The following is a 24,664-nucleotide window of genomic DNA, read 5'->3' as shown; positions in this document are numbered from 1 at the left end:
TAAATACTACTTATATAAGGGTAAATTTTTTACCAAAAAATCATCTATCAAATGTCTGAAATACATTAATTCAATTTTATTATTAAAATAATATTTAAATGAGCTAAATGTGTAACTAACTATTCAATCAAATTAATAAATTAATTAGTTCTATGATGTTTCAATTTTATTCCTCACATGAATAGCTTTTTTGATTAGGTAAATCAAAATATCAATATAATTTATTTTTAATAAATAGTATTTTTTAAATTAGTAATTTAAATATCTATAAATTGATCAATTCAAGATTAAATTATTTATTTATTTTAATACACCTAATTTATGCAATAGAATATTATATAAAATAATTAATCTTAATAAATAAAGTAAATCTCTCTTTATATTTAATAAAAAAAACAAAATAGCTAATGAATCTTTGATTTAATTTAATATTTGACTATATTATTTATATAGTAAGTATTAAATTTTATACCTTTACCTAATTTATTCATAAAAATTATAGTAGTTGAGCTAGAATCAAGGAGGATTTTTTTATTTTATTCTTTAAAAAAATTCCTTACCTTAGAACTTTTACAGTATTAATATTTTAAAAATAGAATATCAAATCTCGATTTGTCCAAAATTTGATTATCTAAACAAAATAAGTGATTAAAAAACCTAAATAAATATAGATCGATATTGATATTTTAAAAATCTTATATTAAATTTCTATGGTATATTGACTCAACTCTGTTAAAAATTCATTGATAACTTAATTCAAAAATAAAAAAAAACTGTTTGTTAAATTTATATGATATAGTAAAAACATAATTATTCCATAAATCATTAAAAAAATAATTATGAATTTCAAATAAAAACAATTATTTTAATAAAAAATAAACTTTTATAAAATTAATATTAAATCTAAAATAAAATTTTTATTTATTTATTTAATATAATTTTTTAAATTAGGTTTTAATTAACAAAAGCAAAAGCAAAAGATAAATTTCTGATGGATAACTAAAAATGGTTTAATAAAAAATATTCCCTAAAAGAAATTTTAGTTTGATTAGATCAGAAGATTTAACTATGTATTGGAAGAAATTGTTTGAGAGTGATCAAAAAGATCAAATATGATTACGAAACAAGCGAAGTATCTATATATCTATAAATGCATGCAATTATATTTTTTATCTGTTTTTGAGATCAAGAAAAGCATTTAAATAAATTATAAGTAGAGGATCTTTCTCATTATAAGAATATATAAGTATTATGGTGAGAATAAAATAAAATAAACAATAATGTCTAATGAAAATTTACTTGTTATATATAGATACATATCTTTCATTATGCAAAGATAGGAAATTATTTAAGGCTGGCTTATCCATTTAAAGAAAATAAATAAAAGATTCAATAGTTCATAGAAAAAAGAATAGAACTGAAGTTAATTAAAGGCGTCTTCTTGGCAAACAATAAATTAAAAAAAAAAAGATTTATCATCTTATCAGAAAGCAAAGTGATTTCATTAAATAAACTATATTAGAAAGAAATCTTATTAAAAAGTAAATTGATTCACAACAAAAATTATATTAGATTATACAGAGAAATGTCTGATTACGAATACGAAGATGATGCCTACGATGGAGGAGATTATGATGATGGTGGATATGATGATCATCAAGAAGACGACCCAGAAGTTGAATTAGAAAATCAGTATTATACTGCAGAAGGTATATACATACACAAATAAACACATTCTTTTTTCCATTTAAGATTAAGCAATTGCTCAATTTTGCATACTTGCTTGATGAGCACAAAATTTCATATTATTAGCTTAAAATTTTAAATAAAATAAAAATTTGCTTTGCCTAACATATACTTTAAATTAAAAAGGTGAAATTACTGATGATCCTACAAGTGCTATCACTATTTTCCAAAAGATTATTGAAACCGAATAGTAAAAAGATGTTTCAAAAAGAAAATGGACATTTAAATCTCTCTAATATATTATAGTTATCTCAGTTAAGCAAAACTAAACTTAAGATTTAATTAAAAATATCAATTTAATATTACAAAATATGGAGAGTGTCAGTCGTAACGATGCCACCGATGGTATCACTTAAATTATTGAAAGCGTAATTAAATATAATCAATCAATTAATTATTTGTTTATTTTTAATTATGATAAATTGGATTTTATATTAGTAAAAAATCACTTTGAGTGAAATGAAATATGAAGCATTAATTAGAAACTGCAGACAAGCTTCTTTCAAATAAAAATTTATCAATTTATGTTTTATAAAATTAGTTTATGCTTTTGCAAGATTTGAGCATAAGACAAAAGGCCTTTGAGATTATATTACACTACTTGAAAGAAAAGCAAATGATTTAGTTATGGTTTAATGCATCATTGAAATTGGCTAAAATCTACTTTGAATCTGGAGACTTTTAAAATCTCAATGACGTTACATCTCAAATTAAAGCTTCTTGCACCTTGCCTGACGGTTCAGATGATCCCAAGAAATCTGAATACTTATTAGAAGTTTACTCTATCGAAATTCGTGTCCTCATCAATCAAAAGAGAAAGAAAGAATTAAAAGAAGTTTACTCAAAGACCAAGCGTCTTTCTTCAACAATCAACGACCCTAAGATTATGGCTGTCATTAAAGAAACAAGTGGTAAAATGCTTATGTTTGAAAAGAATTACAAGCTTGCTGAATAAGAATTATTAGAATCTTTCAAGTATTATTAAGATATTGGTAACACAAATGCTAAGTTACTTCTTAAATACGTCGTCCTTGCTTCCATTTTGAGCGGTTCTACCATCAACCCCTTCGATAACAAGGAAGCCAAGGTCTACAAGGAAGACAGAGAAATTATTGCTATGTAAAATCTCCGTTATGCTTATGAAACCAAGAACATTAACCTTTTCAACATGACAATTGTTGACAGAACTTCAAAAATTTTAGAAGTAATTTTATTAAGCTCAAACAGTTTAGCAAACTAAAATTCTATAAAAATAAAACATTTATTTCCATGAATTACTTTGATTTTCTATGCAAAAATTAACATGAATTATTTTATTTAATAGGATGAATTTATGAAAGATTTTATAGATGAGTTAAAGAGAGTTATCAGTTTAGAAAAGATCACTAGAATGATTATTCCTTACGAAAGAATTAAAATTAGCTACATTAGCAAATAGTTACAAGTCACAGAAGCTGTTGTTGAGATATATTTAATGCAATTAATTCTTGAAAAGAAAATTAATGGATATATTGATAGCGAAGAAGGTAGTTTAAAAATATATCATTCATTTTTTAATAATTTTTTATAAAATCTAAAGGTTACTTTGAAAATTCTAACTATCTTAAGGATCCTCTAGAAAAATCAAAGGAAGAATCAATTGAAAAATGGATTTTAAGTATTAAAAATAATTGATAAAACTATAAAAAATATAATTCAATAAAATAATTTCCATTTATTTTTGTACGGTAATTTAGCCTTGTTTGATGAAATTCATTTTTAAATTATTAATTAAAATCAAATTCTATTTTTATTTGAAATAATTCATTCAAATCTTAATAATAAAGAAAATACTGCAAAAAAATTTTTTTGACTTTAAGTAAACCCTTATTAACTGCTTAAATTTGTTATTTAAGATTATTCACAAAAATTAGTTTTTAGGAATTGATTTGTTAATATAAAAAGGCATATAATTTTTTTAAAATATCAAATTTTATATTAAAAAAGTACTTAATTTAAAAAGGGGAAAAAAGATATATTTTAATTTTTTATAACTAACAAACAATTATTTATTTATGTTTCACTTCAAAGTTGAATCGTATGGTTAACAATCATACTCAATACGAAAATATTCTAAATACTCTATAAATTATATATTATAAGCAATAGATTATAACTAAATTGATTTATTTTGATAGGGAAATTTTCAACAAACAATAACTAACTTTATTTATCAACAATAAGATTTTATAGTTATTTTAAGTATAATTGACTACTTTAAAAATTCTATCAAAATTTTAAATTCACTCGAGACTTTAAGTTAATCGATCTCAGCTAGACATCTTTCCATAAATTCTGATTTAATGCTTTGAGTCGTTTTTTGGTTTATTTAATTCATAAAATTGAGTAACTCTTAAATATATTGCTATTATAAAAAAAAATTAATTTTGTTAATGTTTAATTAAAATTACTTTTAAGAAAATAAAATCTGCAGCTGTAATCCCATAGAGATCGTATTGTTTGCATATTTCTCCATCATTACTCCTAAAAATTTTTTTCATGCTTTCCACTTAAAATTAATTGAAAAATTTAAAGATTGTTTGATTAATTAATTTAATTTACCATTGAATTTTACTCTACGAATATTTTCGATTCTCTGATTAAACATCATTTTTGTTTTTGTTAAAAACTGCTTTTGGATTTGGTCTGCATAAAATGATTAACCTATTTCTTCGAGTGTACTTTCTGTGATGCATTCAACATTAGATTAACTTTAACAGATTGACTGCTTCTGGATAGCATCAATTTCTGACTTAAATTCTAAAAAATAAATTAAATTAAATATAATTTATAAATGAAATTTACAGCTCAATTTCTCAAAGAATGATATAATTTTTTCTTAGCTTTAAAGTGTTGATTTTTCTAACTCTGCTTGCTACTAAGCATCTGACTTTAAATATTTTTCAATAGTAATTTGAGTATTTGAATCACCAATTAAACTTAGCAAGTTATTGACAAAATTTAAATAACTTTTTTAAGTCTCTTATAATTTATTTGATATTTCACTGTTTAATTCTTCTTATTTTACTAATTTAAGATGGATTTCATTTTCTTATTAATTTGACATATGAGATTATTTTTATATTGGAATTTGGCTATTATTTATGCACAAAGAGGTTGGATTGTTTCCAAATGAAAATGTTAAAATTCTATTAAATATTTGAGCCTTAGATTTGCTGTCAGGTTTCTTTTTATATTGATTATAAACAGTATTTTATTTGTTATTTATCTACTATTCTAGATCAAATTCTTCATCTCCTAAAGTTTCAAGTAAGTTTTCATATTAGCTTATTTAATCATTGCTTTCATTTAAGTTATTTGTTTCTAGAAAAGATCCTGTTTAGTTCAGCTTATGTTGACTGTTAAAAATTTAGCTGCATTGAATATTTTCATTTAATTTTGAATCATAATCATATTCAATATTCATTTACTTTTATTACTCTTCTTATTATTACTCTAATTCTGTTAATGATTTCTCTTATAATTTTGAATCTTCAACAAAATTTGTGTTGTAATTTTTGTTGAGTGAATTTTCTTCATTCTTTTTTACTGTTTATAAAAAATAAATAACTTTAAAATTTAATTTTTTTAAATTTTTTTAATTTAAATTTACCACTAAAACAGTCTTGCTTAGATTAGAATTAAGGATTAAACTAATTTTAATAATTTAAGTTTTTATCTAAAAAATTGTTTTGTTTTAAGTTGCTTTCAATTTCTTAGATATTTGTAAATTGGTCTTAATTGTTGAAAATTTCTGAGTCTTAAAAAAGGTTTTCTGTATTTCTAGACGTATTTATTATTGTGCAATTTGGATCTCCTAAATATTCACTGCTTTTGTTCAAATTAGATTCTTCATTATTAAAGTGATGACTTAAGTTAGAGTTCTAAGTAAACTCTGTGTAGGAAATAAATTTAAAACTCTCTTCTTAATTTTATTTTTTTTGAGATATGTTTTATAATTTATTTGCTTCTTCTATAATTTCAAGTACCTAGCTATTTACTTAATCTGCGAACTTTTTTATTTCTGCCATTTGATCATTAATTAAAATTTTAAGGTAATCAACAATTGCTTAGATTTCTTGCAGACACGATATTATTTATTAATTTTAAAAGGCTGCTTAAGACTCGTTTATTGTGTCTGATAAAAATTATATTTTTTCAGTCAACTTCTTCAGCATTTTTTCTAGGTGTTTTTTGCTTTCAAAGTATTCACAGTCAATGCTTTTTGAATACATTTATTCTTAATCTTTTTGTGAACTAATGCTATGTTAGTATTTTTCACATTCTCTCCAAGTTTTTCTTTTTGGATTCTAATTTTCAATAAATCTTTCCTCATTTTTCGGGATTCTACCCTATTAATTTTATTTTTACTGAGAATCAAAATCTTGTTAAAATTCTCTTCGTTCTGTTTGAGTTTCAATTTCTTTGCTGATTAAATCTGTTTAAGTTGATTTATTTTAACAATTTTTATTAAAAATTTGCTTCTTAAGTGCCTCATTTTGTTGTTCTAAATCTTATTTCTGTTATATTAAATTTTAATTTTAATTGAAATAATCAACTAAATCTTAGTTATATCTCTAAATAATAGATTTAAGCGAGTTGTTAGTTTATTCTAACTCTATCTGATTCTAAATCATAGCATTTATTTATTTTTGTTTTACTGTTTCTATTGATTAGCTTTGAAAACTCTGACAAAGATTCGTGCATGTTAGCACGGAGTTTTGCTCTTACATTTGAAGTTTGAAGGTATTCTCACTATAACTTTTTTTAAAGATATTTTGTATTAAATTTAATTTATTATAAAAATAAGGTTAGAAAATTTTTTTTTAACAACTAAATATCTCGTCTCATAACTTTTAAAAAAAATTTTTATTAAATTTTGAAAATTTTCTTCTAAAAATATCAAAGAAGATTTCGTTTTGCTGAAAAATTTGAGTTCTCTGTAAAGTCACTTTTAATTTTATAAAATATTTAGGTAGAATAAATTAAATTTAAACAATAAAATAAATATTGGAAATAATCAACAAAATAAGAACAAAGAGCAATTAATTTTATTGATGCTTTTACTTAGGAAAAAACTAAGACAAACTTTTGGCAGACTTAGAAGGTTTAAAAGAATTCTTTAGAGAATGAATGTACTATTTATTAAATAATAAATAATAAAGAAAATTCAAATAATTTACCTTTTATTATTTTCAATTAATTATCTGATTAATTATTAATTTGGCAGACAAAAAATTACGCGGAAATTTTTTTAATCTGCTTTATTTATTAAGAATTGTTAATATTTTGATCATTCATAAATACAATAAAATAATACTAAACAGAATCAGATTCTTTTTAAACTTTAATCAGTTTGAATGAATTTTTATGAATTTAGTTTAGAATTTTCAGATATTTTGACATTTCTACCACCAATTCATCACAATTTTAGAAAAGATATCTTCGAATTTATGTTGTTTTTTTTACGATATCAACTTATTTTGATCCATATTGGAAAGTTTCATAGTGTAAGTAACATGTTTTAATTTTGAATTCAGATAAAATGAAATGTAAGTTAGAAGGAAGGAAGGAATAGTTAAAAAATGAATGATATTTTAATGAATGCAAACACAAACAAAGCATTTATAATTAAAAGATGTACAATTAAAAAGAATATATTAAGCTTTTTATTATTAATGATAATTTTGTAAATAAGAATAGAGTATATTATAATATGTTTTATGTATGATAAATCAATCTTTCAAGAAATAATGGCATCATTAGTTGCTTCATTCAGACTTAGCTTCTTCCTTCTTGGGTTCTTCTTCCTTTTTAGGTTCTTCTTCCTTCTTTTCAGAAACAAGAGAGGCATTGTGAGCTCTAGATTCTTCGAAGACCTTTTGGAATCTGTTGAATTCTTCAGCAGAGATGAAACGACCGCAGAGCTTTTCCAAAAGAAGTTCGCAATCAGAGAAATCGTAGCAGCTCCAAATCCAAGACTTGTCGTTGGTTTTTAAGGGGAGGAGCTTGCAAAGAGGGTCCTTGTGAGAAATGTTGAAGTTAGCAACAATTTTATGGGTCTTATCTTGTCTCATCAAGATTCTAATTTTCTAGGTTTACTTGTGCTTGAGGAATTTCAAATCACCAGCACCTCTTTCCTTGAATTGTTCATCTCTCCATCTATATAACTTGGTTCTGAATTTATCAACAACTTCTTCATCTTCTTCACCAGTAACTATTGCAACATCCTTTAATTCCTAAACAGGCTTGAAGTCACCAGTAACTTCGGCTTCGGGGTCGTAGTTATCATCAACAACTTCTTCAGCGTAATCCTTATTGTCAGCCATTCTTAATTCCTGTATGTAATAATAATTATTTTCTTTTTCTTTTTATCAAAGAATCTTAATTTTTTTGTTTTTTATTAATTTATTTTTTTATATTTTTTAATTTATCTTTTTCAATACAGATATTTTCGCGTTTTATCTCTTTCCCGTTTATACTACTTGTCTCTCTTAACAAATTCACATTTTATCAAAAGAATTTATTTTGATGATTGATCGATCGATCTATTACTTGCTGTGTCTTTATCAATTTGATTGACAGTATGTGCTAAATAAACTAATCCATTATATTTACCTTATGAATTATTATTGATTTTTGAATATGTATTGTTGTGAATTTGATTCATAAATTAGTATAGCTTTTCTAATTTATTTAAAATCAAATTTAATTTAGTTTGCTAACCAAACAAACAAACAAAGATAAAAACAAAATACAGAAGATAGAATTGAATTGAACTGCTAGATCAGTTAAAAATAATATGATGGATTAAATATTATTTTTTAACAATATTTTAAAAACAAAATGTATCAAGCAAAATGTTATTATTTTTTTCATTAGATAAATAAAATGATATTTTTTCATATCAAACAAGTGTATCTGTGTATATATAATAAGCAATTAATTTCAAATTAGTATTAAAACTCTGAAAAAATAATCATAATAAAGCTTCTAATGAAATAAATTTTTTAAGAAAGGGAGCTGAGACAAATTTGTAGTGCTTCAAAAAGTTGACTGAATATAAGCAAAAAATAAAACTTTCTATTATATTTATAAATAGATTTTTCTGATCAAACTAAATCATACAAAATAGTAAAAAATCAAAGTAGAATAAATACAATTATTTAGTTTATCTAAAAAAAAGCAAAAAATAAAATGCAACTAATCATAGACACAAATTTAGAGATTTGAAAAGCAATTTAGAAAATTATATAATGAAAATTTAATAAATCTTTTGAATAATTATTAACTTTAAAAATATTTTTTTAAACATGCTGAATTTTATAAAAAGTTTGATAATATTAGCTTAAATATAAATTTAATTATTTTTAATCTTTGATTTTATACCAACTTGGAAAAAATTTACATTATATTATTCAAAATGTGTTAAAAATAATATGGTTTAAAATTTTTTTTAATTTAAGATAAAATCTTATTTAAACTAATTCTTTAAATATTGTCTAATTATTACATTTTAATATAATGAATATGTTTTAGTGCAAGAAATATATCCTAGAAAAATAATTTAAAATAAAAATAACAATAAATATAAGGTAAAAATGTGCTTCAATAAATGTAAAAATAGTATAAATTTATGATATATTTTTACTATTTTAATGTAAATTTACACTTTTTCTATAAAAATTATAAATTATTCTAATTAATAAATAAATTGTTTGTTAATGCCAACTAAACTAATAGTTATAATAGACAGAGTTTTTAAAAAGACAAATTGTTTCATATTTCCATTCGCTTACTGTAGACAGCAGAAAGAATGAGAAAGAAACACACCAAAAAAATAATTACAAAATCATTAACTAATCTTATAGACACAAAATAAGTTTATTTTTAGATATTTTTAATAATTAATTAATTTATTTATTTATTGCTTACTGATTAAATTTTGATTAGAAAAAATAATACTTTCATAATTTCATACTCAAAGATTAATTTTTAATATATTTTTAACTGATTCAAATGATAGATAAAATAGTAAATTTTCCTTTCTCAATATTTAATTATTCATTAAATTAATTTACAATTTTTGAATTTATAAAAATTTTGATAATTTAATATTTATTTTTTATTTTAATAAATAAATAAAATAATTTTGATATCAATTTTAGAGTTTATGAAATTAATTAGCTAATGCTTTATAAAAAATTCAATAGCCAAATTTTTTGCTCATATGTTCATTATAAATTTCATTATATTCTTCCATGGTTTGCATGTATGTTAAATCTACACATGCTTCTTGCTCTTTATTTGCTTTTAGGTTTCTACTTTGAGGCTTTTAAGCTACTTAATAAATTTTTTTATTTTAATTTGTACCAACTAAAGTAGGAGCATCCTCTCCATCTGCTCCAAACTCTTCATTATATTTCTACAGTTCTTCCATTTCTTCACTTTTATCATATTTGGACTACTATTTAAGTTTCTATTCATATGCTTTAATGACATCTTCTTCGCTAGCCTCTTTATTTTCTCCTTCTAATATTTTCTATTACTCTATTTTTTTTTGCTTTAGTTCTCTAAGTTTTGCTAACTCTATGCTAACTTTATCTTGTTGCTTCTATTTTTTTTCTTCTTTCAATATTGAATTCTTTTTAACTAACCCTTCATCCTCTTCATCATCTTCATCATCGTGATTACCAAAAATTTGCTTTTCCAATCCTTTTTCAAATTATTCATAGTCTATTTCAGTGTCAGGTTTAATATACTTAAGCATGTCAGATATCCTAAATTAAAAAAATAATTTTTTAGATAAAAAATTAATGTTCTCTTTCTAAATCTTAAAATGATAAACTAAAAAATCTAATTAAAATTAAATTAAATGGCTTTTTCTTTAAATAAAAAATATTCAAAATTTAGAATCTATTTTTTAAACAAAGAAATAATGTCTTACAAATCTATTTCGTTATTAAGCTCTCTAATTTTAGAGAAAAGCTTTTCTCTGTTTTCCTTCAACAAAGTTTCGTTAGTTTTTTTCATGTATGCTTCTAACTCATCCTCATCATCATCTCCTTCTTAATTATCTCTCTTTTTAATGTTATCGCTGTTTAGATCCAAAACCTATTTGTTGTATTCATATCTCTCAGTAATTAACTTTTCTAACTTTTTTTTAAGTCCCCAGAAATTCTCAGTAGTATTTTCTATTTTGCTCATGATTAATTTCTTTCTCTCATCATGATCAATTTATACTTTTTTACTGGCTTTTGTTCTATCGAAAAAATCATCATCTTCATCATCAAATAATCTACTTTCCTCAAACTTAGAAAATGTCCTTTTTTTTTCTAATTAATAAATAAATTATTAGAATAGCTATAAATAAATAAATTTACTTTATTCATCAGTATCTTCGGTTTCATTAAATAACGAATGTCTCACATTTGCTTCAGCTTGATCTAGACTTGATTATAATTCAAGCATTTTAGCTTATAATTTTTCCTTTTTTACTTTTAATTTTTCTTCCAAGCCATATTCTTTTCTTTCTTTAGATACTAATTCTTCCAATTCCTACTCTGCATTTCTATATTTATTTAACCTTTCTTCATATTTCTCTATTTTTTCTACTTATTTTTCATTTAAATTTGGCAGTCTTTTAAGTAAATCTGGTATTAATGCTATCTGACTTTCATCTTAATAATCATAAACTTCTTATTCATCGCCAATACCCCAAGTAATACCACCATCGTTTTCACTGTCATTCTTATTTTAATCAGTAGGGCCACCTAATTTATAAGCAAATAAATAAATTAATGAATTTGAAAATGAATTTTTTTACCTGTGAGTTTATGCTTTTTGTTCTGCTACTTATAATATGGATCATTATCTCTCAAATTCAAATAAAATTCTTTAAGTTCTTTAGGAGTTCTTATCCTTTCATCCTTCATTAATGATTCTTTTTATCCTTCTTCTGGTTTTAATTCCTAATTAGTTTTCTCTTCATTTTCTTATTGCTATTAATCCTCTTATTATTCTTATTCTTCCAGCTATATGCACCTTAAAATGTATATTCTTGTAGAACTAGCAAACCTTATGGAATCAAAAGGATGTAATTTGTGATAAATCTTGCTAGGAAGCCTTTTATTATTCACAAATGTTCCATGCGAACTGCCTAAATCATAGATAAAAATCTCACCATTTGCTTTATGCTATACAATTGCATGCTTTCTTGATATAGTCGGATGTTCTAAGACGAAATCGCATAAATCTTAATACTTTCCTAAAAGCAAGAATGGCTTATAAGAGATATCTTTTTCTTCAATTGGCACTCCATTCTTAATTACTTCAAAACTGATTATTTAAAAATAAACATTTTACTTAATTCTAAAAACATGAAAAATTCTAAAATTTTACAAATATTTATAAGGAGACTTTGCACTCCACTGAGGCACAGTGTAATCTTCTCCAACATTAAAACTATGAACTTAATTAGCCATTAATATTAATTAATTATCCTAATTTATTAAATTAAATTACTAAATTATTTATAAATGATTTTTGTCTAATAAATTATTATTTAAAGTTTGATTATTGTTACTTTAAATAGAATAAAAAAAAAAACAAACAAATAAGATATGATACCATTTAATTTAAATAATTTAATAAAACATGATAAAAGCATTTCATTACATTTAACAACTCTAAAATAAGTATTTAAACTTTCTTTTCATAAAATAATTGCATAAAATATATTCTAAAATGCTATTTTTAAAGAAAAAAAACTAATTTTAAAAAATTAACATTATTAAATTAATTATAAAACTTTTTATTAAAAAAATTGATTATTTGGATAGGAATCATATCATATTATATTATTAAAATTTTCTTACTCATCAAATAATTAAAAATGTTTTAAATATTTTGAAAATAAAAACATATAAAAATAATTTTTATCAATAAAAAAAAATTAAGTAGAAGATATTAATTTTAGCATATGTTAAATTTTAAAATAAATAATTAAGAATGAAGAATATAATATATGTAGTAAGCTATCTATTATTTTAAATGGCTATTTATTTTCAAATATATTGAAATCTATTTAGCTGCTGTTGCTGTGCAATTTTTAATTATGAAAATAACTTAGTATTTTATATGAATTAACTTTGCTTTATAATGTATTAGGAAAAGCTATTTATTTCAAATTTGAAAGATTTTAAATAAAATGAATCAATTCAATTTGTGGTTTGCTATAATTTTGCGAATTTAAAAAGAAAATATTAATTTATTTGAATCTTAATAGAATTTTTTGAAAAGCTTATTTATAAAATAGAGAGGCGATAATATAATAAATTGATAGATAAATAGATTAGAGTTTTTAAAAATGGATCAAAGTTTAACATCTGAAAAGCTCAATTTTTTACATTCGTTATTGGATAAAGAGTTGGAAGGATTGAAGGAGAGCTCTCTTTCAAATAGTGGAATGAAACAAGCAAACTAAATTGACAATCAGTCAAAATATTAATAGAATTAGAGATTTGCAATAAATTAAATGTAGAATCAACAAGAAAAATCAGTAAAATCGTAATCTTCGAGTATTCACTTGAATAGCTCTTTGAATAATTAAAGAGATCCTTTGCCATTAACTCCTTTAGAATCTTCATTAAATATCTCTCGCTAAAATCATCAAAGATCTAATAGCTAAACACCAATAAAAGATGAATAAAGTATGCTTTATAAGTAGTACAATAGCCATTAAGGAATATAAAATAATGCAGATTTTAGAAGCAAAAATAACTTACAGATTTATCATGATACTAATTAAAACAATAATGAAAAAAATACTTAGATTAAATTTAATTCTAACTAATAAGACATATCAAAAAATATTAGAATGAGCCATGATTTATAAGAACTTCAAAATAAAATAATGAACTTAGAAAAGAAAATCACTTGTATAAATAATCCTCAATTCGAAGATAAAGAAAATTCATATTTTTTCCAAGTAAATAACTTTTTTAAAATAGAATTCTCAACAATTTAATTTATACCTTAATTCATCTCTTACTTAATTTATGTTTCAAACAAATTTTTGTCAAAAATTTTTAAAAACTAAATAATATGGGAATTTTCATAATCTAGTTAATTTTTTGAAGACTTTAGAGAGGAATTATAGTATTCATTTTTTTTTGAAATTAATCAATTAAAGATAATATCTTATATTAGTAGATTTTTGAATTGTATTTAATTTTTGTTCTTAATGTTATTTAATTTTTAAAATTATTTAAAATTTAGCTTTAATCCTTAAAATTAAAATATTAAGTTAATAAAAATGTTTATTATAAATAGGAAAACGAAATAGAAAAGAAATAAATTGATTAAAGAGAATTAATTGAACATAGTTTTTCTAAAAATAAAATTCCTACTTATGACCGTCACGAAACGACTATGGAAGATGACTATAATTACAGAGAGAAAAATGAACAATAAAATAAGAATAATATGTTCCATACATTTAACAATTATATCAACAGTAATCCTCATAATTAAGCTTAAACAGATGAAAGTCATAATAATAAAAAAGTTGTAAGATATAGTAGTACCAACAATTATGAGGAAAGTTAGGAATTAGATTGCTCAAATGAAAGTTATAAATAATCCTAAAAAGTATTAAAAAAAAATAAATAAGAAAAGCTAAAGAGTCATGAGCATCACAGTGAAGTTGATAGAAATGAACAGGATGCAGAAATAGAAGAAGATACTCCTATGAAAAGAAAATATAAGAATAAATAAAAGAAAAGAGATCCATCAAACGAATATAATTCTTCTAGATTTAACACTGAAACAAGTGAAGGCTAATATGAAAATAAAACTAAATCGATGAAGAGATAGCATTCTTCCTCAGCCTCTTAATTAGCTAATGGAGCAAAAAATTAAAGTAAACGGGAAAATTCTAAGGGAAGAACAAATAAATTTTAGCTGGAGAAAAAAATACAAGAAGCTGAAACTGTGCTTAACAATTCTAAAAACTCTATAAAAAGGTCATTAAGCAAGAATAACTCAATAAATCGTAACAATTCTTTGAAAAACATAGCCAATAATGGAAGTTAGGTGAGCTTATAAAATGCAACTCATAGCGCATCTAAAAGAAACAACAGTAATAGCATAAATAAAAGTTAAAAAAATATTGATTAAGTGATTAGCAATCATAACGAAGTCTAAGTCTTAAACAAAAAAATAATGCAGCTAAAAAAGCAATCTGAGCAAGATAAGTAGCTTATAATCAAAGAAAGACTTCGAAACAACGAACTATAAGAAGAAATAGAGAAACTAAATAGAAAAATGAAGAAAATGGCTAATTAGATTGAGAAATCTAATGCTCTTGAAGAGGATTATAAAAAGTTAATGCAATCCTTTGAAAAATCAGAGTATATTAGACAATAATAAAAACAATTAATTACAAATTTAAAAAATGAGTTAGATCATTTTAAAAAGCATCAACATAATTCACATTAACAATCATAAGATTCTAATATAAATGAAAAAAAGAGACCTAGTTCAAAAAATAAATAAATTATTTGATTATTTTGTTTGTCTTAAATTCATCTTTTTATATAAAATTTCTTTGGAAAATAAATTTATTATTATTCTTAAATATTGGAAATTTGATAAGCCAAATGATATTAGAAATAGAATAGTCCTCTAAAGTACTTATTATTAAGTTAATAAATATTTTTTAAATGAAATAACAATAAAAAAATGTATTTCATCTTTAATTAGCTCTTTATATCTAATTTTTAATTTAAAGAATCCAAATTTTCGTTTTTTGAGTATTATGTACTTTATTGTTAAAGAAATAATTGGTTTTAAGCAAATAGGATTTGATTTTGATAAAAGTATTTAATAAACATTTAGAAATTTTAATGATAATTATATTCAATTAATTTAAATTAGATATATTTTCAATATCATCATGTGTTTAGTTATTTTATTTAAATTTTATGCTTTTAGATTAAGTTTATTTTTAAAAATTAATAAACTAATTTATGAAAAAAGAAGTTTGTCATAAACCCTTTTTCAATCTCCATAAGATTTTAATGTGGTTTTATATTTTAGAAAAAAAGTAGGAATTTAAATGAGATTTTTGAGATATAAAATTTATTTTCATTCTAATATCAAAAATAAGCAAATAAAGATAAAGAGACAATTATTTCTTGTAATAAATCAATTTAATTTTCAAAAGAATTTATTTTGAGCTCAATATTTATTTATCAAAAAAATAAGAGTAAAAAATATTTTATTTGTAGGTCTTCAAATAATTTTAAAGTTTAATAAAATTTAAATTAGTTATTGAAACAGGCATATTTATACTTGCAAATATTTATTTTCAGAATAATTTAAGTTATTTTATTAATTTTGGCTTAAATCAATTTATTCTTATTAATATAAAACAAATTGGAAATAGATACATAGCTAGCTAGCTAATTATACTTTTAATCTATTCAAAATTTATTAATTTTATTTTTGTTTTTAAGTAAAAAAATATATCTATTTTATTTTTTATTATCAAAGATGAAAAATTAGAAAATTTAAATAATAGTTTTCTAATAATTTTGACATTTAAATATTTTTTTAATTATTTTACTAAAATAAATTTCAGATGAATATTTTAAATTTAAGAAGTGATTTGATATGCTTAGTTTTTTATCTGCTGTTATTATTATTATTATTTTAAATAAATATTTTATTATTTTTCTAGTTTTTACTTTTGATCTAGCTAGAGTAAATAATTTTTGAAATATTTAGTTGATAGATTCATACAAAAAATTTAATATTTCTCCTTCATATTCAATTCAATTACTTCTTTTGAATTACTTAGAAAACTTAGGAATCTTGATTTTGTTAACTACAAGTTAAATGTTAAAGTATGTAGTATATCTTATGAATCATCCTTGATATAGATATCGCTATATTGAAGATTACAATGCCAAGTCTTCTTCTTTTTTTATTTTGGTGGAAAAAATTTTATTTCTAGTCCTAAAGTTACTTTCTATTTGAATTTAAGCTAATAAATATTTTTAACTAATGAATTAAAGTAGAATATTTTAGATTATTATATAAATTTCTGTGACTAATTCTATTAAAATTTGTTCTTTTTTTTCCTAATTTTTTTAAGCAAAAATATAAAAAATTTTAAAAGATATTTAACTTAAAATATTGAAATATTCAAAGCCATTTCAAATGAAAGCTTTGAGGATCAAAATCCTTTTGTTTACTTAATAAAAAAAGGAGTTTGTAAATTCAAATTATTTGATCTCAATTTTGTTAGTATTTCTTAATTTTTTTTAGATTATTTAAATTCGTATTGTTATTAATTAAATAAAAAGCTGTTTTCTACTTAAATATGTATAAACAATAGTATCTTTTTATATCTTGAGTAATATAATTTTTTTTTTTTAATTTTCATTAAATATAAAAAAAAATTTTTTCTTTTTGCAAAAATATATTCAACAGTTTTAAAAAAAATATTTTTTTGCAAAGAAATTTTATAATTTTCTACAATTTTCTCATTTATTGTGGATTATATATCTCAATTAAAAGTTACAGCTCTATTAAAATTAACAAATATAAAATAATATATTAAATCTTGATATAAATATGTAATATTAAATATCTTTATGAAGAATAAATAAAACAATCATTAATATTTATTTATTTTTGATTAAATTCAAAGATATTGATAAAATATTCAGAAAATTTATTTAATTACATATTTTATCTGCTTTGTTACTTTTATTAAAATAATGAGATATTAGTATATTGTAAAAAAAAGTCTTTAAATATTAACAAATGTTCATAAATAAACAATTGCATCTATATGATCAAAATACTTTCTTATAAAAGAATTTTTTTAAAAAAACAATCAAAAATTTAGGAATACAAAATTTTTAATTGAAAAACACTCTCTCTTACTCTTAATCATATTGAGATTTGAAAATAAAATATATTTTTTTAAGTTATCTATTTTATTTATTTTAATAAAAGAAATTTATGGATTTAAACATTCAAATTTATAAAAACAAGCCAAATTAATTAATTATTTCTCATATTATAGGATTCTTTTCCTTTTAGTATAAGTAATCTTCAAAGTAGAAAAATTAATCAGTAAAGCATAGTAATAACAAAAAGTGTTTATTTTAATCAACTCAAATAAGTAAAAATCAAAAGTAATATATTCTATTTTTACAATTACTTTGAGATGCTAGGAAAAAATTGATTAAATAAATTTAACCTTTAAAACTAAATTATAAAAATATTTTAAAATATTAACATTTAAAAGTAGAAATAATTAATCAAATAAAATTAAATTTTATATGCTATATTTTAACAAATAAATATTAAAAGATTACTATTTACTCATTTTCACAACAAATTAATCAAAATCTTTTTACTTTTTTACCTCTCAATAGCTTTTATATTCCTTTCTTTACTTTACCAACGTAAAAATAGCGACTTTCGAGTTCATCATTTTAACTTTTATTAATTTTATTTTTCAAATATTCTGAAATTTAGCTTTCTGCAATCTTGAGACATTCGATTGTTATTTAACCAAAGATAGATTTCAAACGATTAACTTTTACTATATCAATAAAATTTGCATTTTGAAATTCTTAAACATCTAACTTAAATACTTTAAGATGTAAGTCCTGGTTTATAAAATTGCGCTTTGATTCATAACAATTTATTTCATTACACTTTAAGAATAATAAATTATAGTGTAAATTTGAATAGTAATAATACCTTCCTTTAAAAGGACGAAATTTTACTGAATTTTGTCTTACTCTTAATATTATTTCAATTAATTATTTTTTTTCATATTGGCTAAGATCAAAACAATCCAAGATTTTAGGGCAAACTAACTAAGTGATAATATTCATAAGGCTATTTTTGAAATTGTGGTATTCGCTCTGCTTTTGAGCTTTAGATTTATTTTTTTGTTCATTATTATTCCTATTATTTTTTTTTGATTAAAAAATATTTGATTAGAAATTTTTTTATGAAAAATTGAATTTACTTAGACTGTTTTTTGTTTTTATTATTCTAAAAAGAACTTAAAATTTTACTCTTGTTTTTTAGCTTTACAATTGCTGCTATATAAAACTTCCTAAAAATTTAGTAAACAAATGTTTCAAGAGAATTTTAGCAATCTTCCTTAACATTCAACATAATAGCTTCATCTGAGTAACTTGAAAATAAATTCAAGAATTACGGTTTTATTGAATGTAAATAGTCTGTCATAGTATCTAGCAATTATTAATTAGTAAATGAATCATTTCGTAATGTCATCTCAGTTTATTATGATGATGATTAGGTAGTTCTTTATTCTTTTTTAATGGTTTTACACTACATTTTTTTTGCAGTACCATGCTAGTTTTAGTATTAAGCTTAAACCCAATTTTAGTTATAAATGTTTTTAATGAATTAATTAGAATAGAATTCTTTAGTATATTAAGTAAATTGTGATGACTAATTATTTTAAATGCTATTATTTATTTAGCGGATTGAGCATTGTTTTTATTTACTTTGTTACTAAGTACATACTTATATACCTGAGTCATGAGAGTTAATATAGCGATAAAAGCATTACTTTTATGGTTTTTAAAAAGTCTTTGAAGAAATATTTGGATTGATTTAGGATGTTATTTTAATTTAGTTAGATAATTTTTATTATCCTTCTTCTAATTTGATCATTAAGATTATCAAAGTTGAGCTAAGCACTACTGTTATTTATATTATTTATTTAGTTGTTAAATTGTTGTTTATTATTATTTTATTTTATTCACTTCTATGTTCTTGAAACAAAGTCACTTAATAATGTATAGCTTATAAAAAAAACTTTAATTGTTAAGAAAAAGAAAAAAAATCATATTGTTCATTTTTAAAAAACATAATTTTTATTGCAACTCAAAGAATTCAACCAAAACACAAATATGACATAATAATTTTGTAATACATAGAAAAACTATTCATTAATCATTTAATAATAATAAATAAAAATTTTAAAAAAGCTTATTTTTGAGTTCTATTTATTTGTGAAAAATATATTATTTTTACAGATATTTTTTAATTTTCTTCACAAACAATTTAAGATATCTCAAAACAAATTAAAACAAAAACCTTTAAAAAATCTATTTTATTTAAATAAAATATTGAAATCAAAGCACATTAAAAAAAATATTTAGTTTTTAATAAATTACAAAAATTATTTAATTTTTAGTTTTAATAAAAGGAACTACTTACTTCTAATAAATTACTAAAAATTTTTTAATATATTTATTATTATTTTAATGAATAAAATAATATTATTTAATGGCAAATTTTTAAATTTATAAAATAGAATAATTAATCATAATCACTTAATTAAATTGTATTTTCAATTTATTGTTTTCATATCAAAAGGAAATATAATTTTATATCTTAGATATTTTATAAAGTTAAATCAAATATTTCTGTTAGTAAATATTTAAAAAAATATATTCTTTTCTTTAAATTTAAAATGTATTGATAAAATTTAACAGAAAAATAAAGCTCGATATAAAATAGATATTAGTATTGTGAACTTAGTAAAATAAAAAAATTTAATTTTTATTAGGGAAAAAAAAAATGAAGACCGCACCCGGCTGTGACCCCCCCCCCATTAAAATATATTTATTTTATCTTTAATCAGCACTTTATATCTAATTTTTAATTAAAAGAATCCAAGTTTTGCTTTTTTGAGTATTATGTGTTTTGTTCGTTAAGAAGTAATTGGTTTTAAGCAAATAGGATTTATTTTGATAAAAGTATATAAAAAAAATTTAGAAATTTAATAGCAAATTGGATTTAATTAATTAAAAATATATTTGAGTTAGATATATTTCCAATATCAGAATATATTTTGTTATTTTATTTAAATTTTATTCATTTAGATTGAGTAAATTTGTTATTTTTTTTAACAATTAACAACATATTATTCGAAAAAGGAAGTTCCTAATAAACCCCTTTTCAAACTTCATGAGATTATTAATTAGGTGGATTTATATTTTAGGAAAAAAAGTAGAACTTTATAATATGAGAATTTAGAGATATAAAATTTATATTCATACTAATATTAAAAATATGCAAAAAAGATGAAGAGATAATTATTTATTAAGATAAATTTAATTTAAAAATAATTTATTTTAAACTGACTATTTATTTTATCAAACAAAAAAATAAGTGTAATTAGTATTTTTATTTTAAGGTCTTTAAATTATTTTAAAGTTTAATATAATTTAAATCAGCTATTGAAACAGGTAAATTTATTCTTTTGCAAATATTTATATTCAGAATCATTTAAATTATATTTTTAATCTTATGCTTAAATCATATTATTCTTTTTAAAATAAAGCAAAATAGAAATAGTCCATTTTGTTTTTAATCAATTTAAAATTTATTTTTACTATTTTTGCTTTTGAGACAAAAAATATTTTTATTTTGTTTTTGATAATCAAAGAAAAAAAAAGGAATAGAAAATGAAAACAATATTTTTCAAATAAATAAGATAATAGAAATATTTTTTAGTAATTTTATTAAAATAAATTGAAGGTGAATATTTTAAATATATGAAATCATCGATACACTTAGTTTTTACCTGTTATTATTTTAAATAAATATTTTACTACTTTTTTTATTCTATACTTTTTATCTAGCTGCATTAAAAAATCTTTGAAATATTTAGTTGTTTGTTTGGTACTAAACGTTTTGCTATTCTCCTTCATTTTCAATTCGATTACTTCATCTGATTTACTTAGAAAACATTTGTATCAAGATTCTGTTGACTACAAGTAGTATGTCATAGTATTTGGTAAATCTTTGTTTTCTAAGAATCATTCATGAATTCTTTATCGCTCATATTGAAGATTATAACACCGAGCTTCTTCTTTTTTATGCAAGCGAAATAATTTTATTCCAATTTCTAATGTTACTTTCTATTTGATTTTAAGCTAGGTATAATGATAAATATTTTTGAATAATGAAATAAAATAGAATATCTTAGCATATTATATAAATTGCTGTGACTAATTATATTAAAATTGGTTCTTTATCGTTCCTAATTTTTTTAAGCTGAATTATTTTTAATTTCCAAATTTATTTAACTTAAAATATTGAAATATTCAAAGCCATTTTAAATGAAAGCTTTAAGGATCAAATTCCTTATGTTACTGAATAAAAAAAGGATTATGTAAATTCAATATATTTGCTTATTTTTTAATTTTCTTTAGAGTATTTAAATTTCTATACTATTAATTAAAATAAAAGCTGTTTTAAACAATAGTATCTTTTTATATAAAAAGCAATACGATCTTTTATATAAATATATTCAATAAATATAATAAATAATTTTTTGTTTATGCAAAAATATATTCAACCTTTTGAATATAAATATTTTTTTGCAAAGAAATTTGATTACTTTTTGCAATTTATTTTCTCATTTACAGTGAATTATCTAAATTAAAAGTTGTAGCTATTCTAAAATTAATAAATAGATACATATTAAAAATTATTAAAATTTCAAGATAAAGATAGATAAATATATTGATATATTGAACAAATAAATATAGATACGTTGAAAATAAATAGAAAAAATAGATAGATAGAAATATTGATATAAAATCAATAATAGGAGGTTTGTATTAAATCAATCTATACTTAATATTCAGTATCTTTATCAATTTTTATAAAAAATAAATAAATAAAATTTATATTTTTGATCAAAGATATTGATAAAATATTCTGAAAATTAATTTAATTACATAATTTTATTACTTAGCATATTTTAATCTGCTTTGTTATTTATGATAAATCTGAGAAGTTAGTATATTATAAAAAATAGAAGTTTGTTAAATATTAACAAATTTTCATAAATAAACATTGCATCTATTGATAAAAATACTTCTTATGGCTAAATTTTTTTAAAAAAGCAATATAAAATTTAGAGATAAAATAATATTTAATTGAGAAACTCTCATTCTTAGTAGTTTATCATATTTTGATTTGAAAATAAATCATATTTTTTAAGTGGTCTAATTCTCATTTTTCTTAAATAAAAGAAATTTATGGATTGATTAAAAAATTCAAAATTAATAGAAACTAATATTATTAATTAAATGATCAGATTATAGGATTTTTTTAATTTTAAAAAAAAGTAATCTTTACATTTCAAAAATCAATCAGTAATAACATAATAATAACAAAAAATGCTAATTTTAATCATCTAAAATAGAAAATATCACAATTAATATTTTTCATAAAATAGGTATTTTTACAATTATTTTGAATAGTATGAAAAAAATTGATATAATGATGTTCTCAATAGTAACATTTAAAAGTAGAAATAATTAATCAATCAAACTTAAATTTTATATACTATATTTAATAAATGAATATTATATGATTATTATTTTAGCATCTTCACTACAAATTGATCAAAACCTTATTACTTTTTTACCTCTCAATAGTTTTTATATTCCTTTCTTTACTTTACCAATGTAAAAATAGCGACTTTTGAGTTAGTCATTTTAACTTATATTAATTTTATTTTTGGAGTTTCCTGAAATTTAGTTTTCTGCGATATTGAGACATTCATTTATTATTTAACCAAAGATAGATTTCAAGCGATTAATTTTTATTATATCAGTAAAATTTACATTATGTAATTCTTAAATATCTAACTTAAATACTTTAAGATATAAGTCCTGAATCATAAAATTGTGCTTAAATTCATAGAAATTATATTTATTATACTTTAAGAATAGTAAATTATAGTGTAAATTTGAATAATAATAGTACTTTCCTTTAAAAGGACGAAATTTTACTGAATTTTGTCTTACTCTTAATATTATTTCAATTAATTACTCTTTTTCATATTGGCTGAGATCAAAACAATCCAAAATTTAAGGGCAAACTAACTAAATGATAATCTTCATAAGGCTGTTTTTGAAATTGTGATATTCGCTCTGCTTTTGAGCTTTCAATTTATTTTACTCTTCATTATTATTCCTATTATTTTTTTTGAAAACTTTGATTAGAAAATTTTTAATTAGAAATTTAATTTACTAAGACTGTTTTTTGTTTTTATTATTTTAAAAAGAGCTTAAAATTTTACACTTGTTTTTTAGCTTTTCTATTGCTGCTGTATAAAACTTCTAAAAAATTTAGTAAACAATTGTATCTAAAGAATTTTAGCAATCTTTCTTAACTCTCAACATGATAGCTTCATCTGAGTAGATTGAAAATAAATTGAGGAACTGCGGTTTTATTGAATATAAATAGTCTGTCATAGTATTTAGTAATTATTAATTAGTAAATTAATTGTTTCTTGATGTCATCTCAGTTTTATATGATGATGATTATGTAGTTGTTTCTACTTATTTTATTGCTTTATACAACATTTTTTTTGCAGTACCATGTTAGTTTTACTATTAAATCTAGACCAAATTTTAGTTATAAAAGTTTTTAATGAATTAGTTAGAATAGAATTCTTAAGTAAATTATGTAAATTATGATGACTAATTATTTTAAATGTTATTATTTATTAAGCGGATTGAGCATTGTTTTTATTTACTTTGTTACTAAGTACATACTTATATACCTAAGTCATGAGAGTTAATATAGCGATAAAAGCATTACTTTTGAGGTTTTTAAAAAGTCTTTGAAGAAATATTTGGATTGATTTAGCATTTTATTTTAACTTAGTTAGATAATTTTTGTTATCCTTCTTCTAATTTGGTCATTAAGATTATCTAGGTTCAATTAAGCACTATTGTTATTATTTATTTAGTTGTTAAATTGTTGTTTATTATTATTTTATTTT

The 24,664-nt window shown here is 20.9% G+C and overlaps 7 protein-coding genes across 7 annotated transcripts; 2 read left to right on the top strand and 5 right to left on the bottom strand. All coding sequences in view use genetic code 6, as the record gives it.

Moving 5' to 3' along the window:
- Positions 1 to 1,585: 1,585 nt before the first annotated feature.
- On the top strand, positions 1,586 to 3,420 carry TTHERM_00158020 (PCI-domain protein; the record flags this gene model as incomplete). Its single annotated transcript, XM_001009730.3, has 5 exons — positions 1,586 to 1,709; positions 1,873 to 2,114; positions 2,288 to 2,950; positions 3,071 to 3,272; positions 3,326 to 3,420. 5 exons carry the CDS (start codon positions 1,586 to 1,588, stop codon positions 3,418 to 3,420), a joined length of 1,326 nt encoding a protein of 441 aa, XP_001009730.2.
- Positions 3,421 to 3,958: 538 nt separating this feature from the next.
- On the bottom strand, positions 3,959 to 6,617 carry TTHERM_000158019 (hypothetical protein; the record flags this gene model as incomplete). The annotated part of the gene is made up of 5 exons (XM_012796041.1): positions 5,399 to 6,617; positions 4,591 to 5,334; positions 4,348 to 4,545; positions 4,197 to 4,294; positions 3,959 to 4,150 (listed from the first exon to the last, which is right to left on the bottom strand). Exons 1-5 carry the CDS (start codon positions 6,516 to 6,518, stop codon positions 3,959 to 3,961), a joined length of 2,352 nt encoding a protein of 783 aa, XP_012651495.1. The 5' UTR covers positions 6,519 to 6,617.
- A 939-nt stretch (positions 6,618 to 7,556) lies between these two features.
- TTHERM_00158040 (Ran-binding protein 2, Ran-binding domain protein) lies at positions 7,557 to 8,114 on the bottom strand (the record flags this gene model as incomplete). The annotated part of the gene is made up of 1 exon (XM_001009732.1): positions 7,557 to 8,114. One exon carries the CDS (start codon positions 8,112 to 8,114, stop codon positions 7,557 to 7,559), a length of 558 nt encoding a protein of 185 aa, XP_001009732.1.
- Positions 8,115 to 9,991: 1,877 nt separating this feature from the next.
- TTHERM_00158050 (FHA domain protein) lies at positions 9,992 to 12,269 on the bottom strand (the record flags this gene model as incomplete). The annotated part of the gene is made up of 5 exons (XM_001009733.1): positions 9,992 to 10,565; positions 10,733 to 11,120; positions 11,169 to 11,558; positions 11,612 to 12,123; positions 12,187 to 12,269. 5 exons carry the CDS (start codon positions 12,267 to 12,269, stop codon positions 9,992 to 9,994), a joined length of 1,947 nt encoding a protein of 648 aa, XP_001009733.1.
- Positions 12,270 to 13,153: 884 nt separating this feature from the next.
- On the top strand, positions 13,154 to 15,351 carry TTHERM_000158049 (hypothetical protein; the record flags this gene model as incomplete). The annotated part of the gene is made up of 2 exons (XM_012796040.1): positions 13,154 to 13,774; positions 14,119 to 15,351. 2 exons carry the CDS (start codon positions 13,154 to 13,156, stop codon positions 15,349 to 15,351), a joined length of 1,854 nt encoding a protein of 617 aa, XP_012651494.1.
- Positions 15,352 to 18,206: 2,855 nt separating this feature from the next.
- On the bottom strand, positions 18,207 to 19,521 carry TTHERM_00158070 (hypothetical protein; the record flags this gene model as incomplete). Its single annotated transcript, XM_001009735.2, has 3 exons — positions 18,207 to 18,524; positions 18,597 to 18,780; positions 18,845 to 19,521. 3 exons carry the CDS (start codon positions 19,519 to 19,521, stop codon positions 18,207 to 18,209), a joined length of 1,179 nt encoding a protein of 392 aa, XP_001009735.2.
- Positions 19,522 to 23,276: 3,755 nt separating this feature from the next.
- On the bottom strand, positions 23,277 to 24,584 carry TTHERM_00158080 (hypothetical protein; the record flags this gene model as incomplete). The annotated part of the gene is made up of 3 exons (XM_001009736.1): positions 23,277 to 23,546; positions 23,682 to 23,869; positions 23,957 to 24,584. The coding sequence occupies 3 exons, from the start codon at positions 24,582 to 24,584 to the stop codon at positions 23,277 to 23,279; spliced, it is 1,086 nt and encodes a 361-aa protein (XP_001009736.1).
- Positions 24,585 to 24,664: the final 80 nt, after the last annotated feature.

Source organism: Tetrahymena thermophila (assembly GCF_000189635.1).
Source record: "Tetrahymena thermophila SB210 genomic scaffold scf_8254776, whole genome shotgun sequence".
Taxonomy (NCBI): domain Eukaryota; phylum Ciliophora; class Oligohymenophorea; order Hymenostomatida; family Tetrahymenidae; genus Tetrahymena; species Tetrahymena thermophila.
This window is presented reverse-complemented; position numbering and strand designations above follow the sequence as displayed.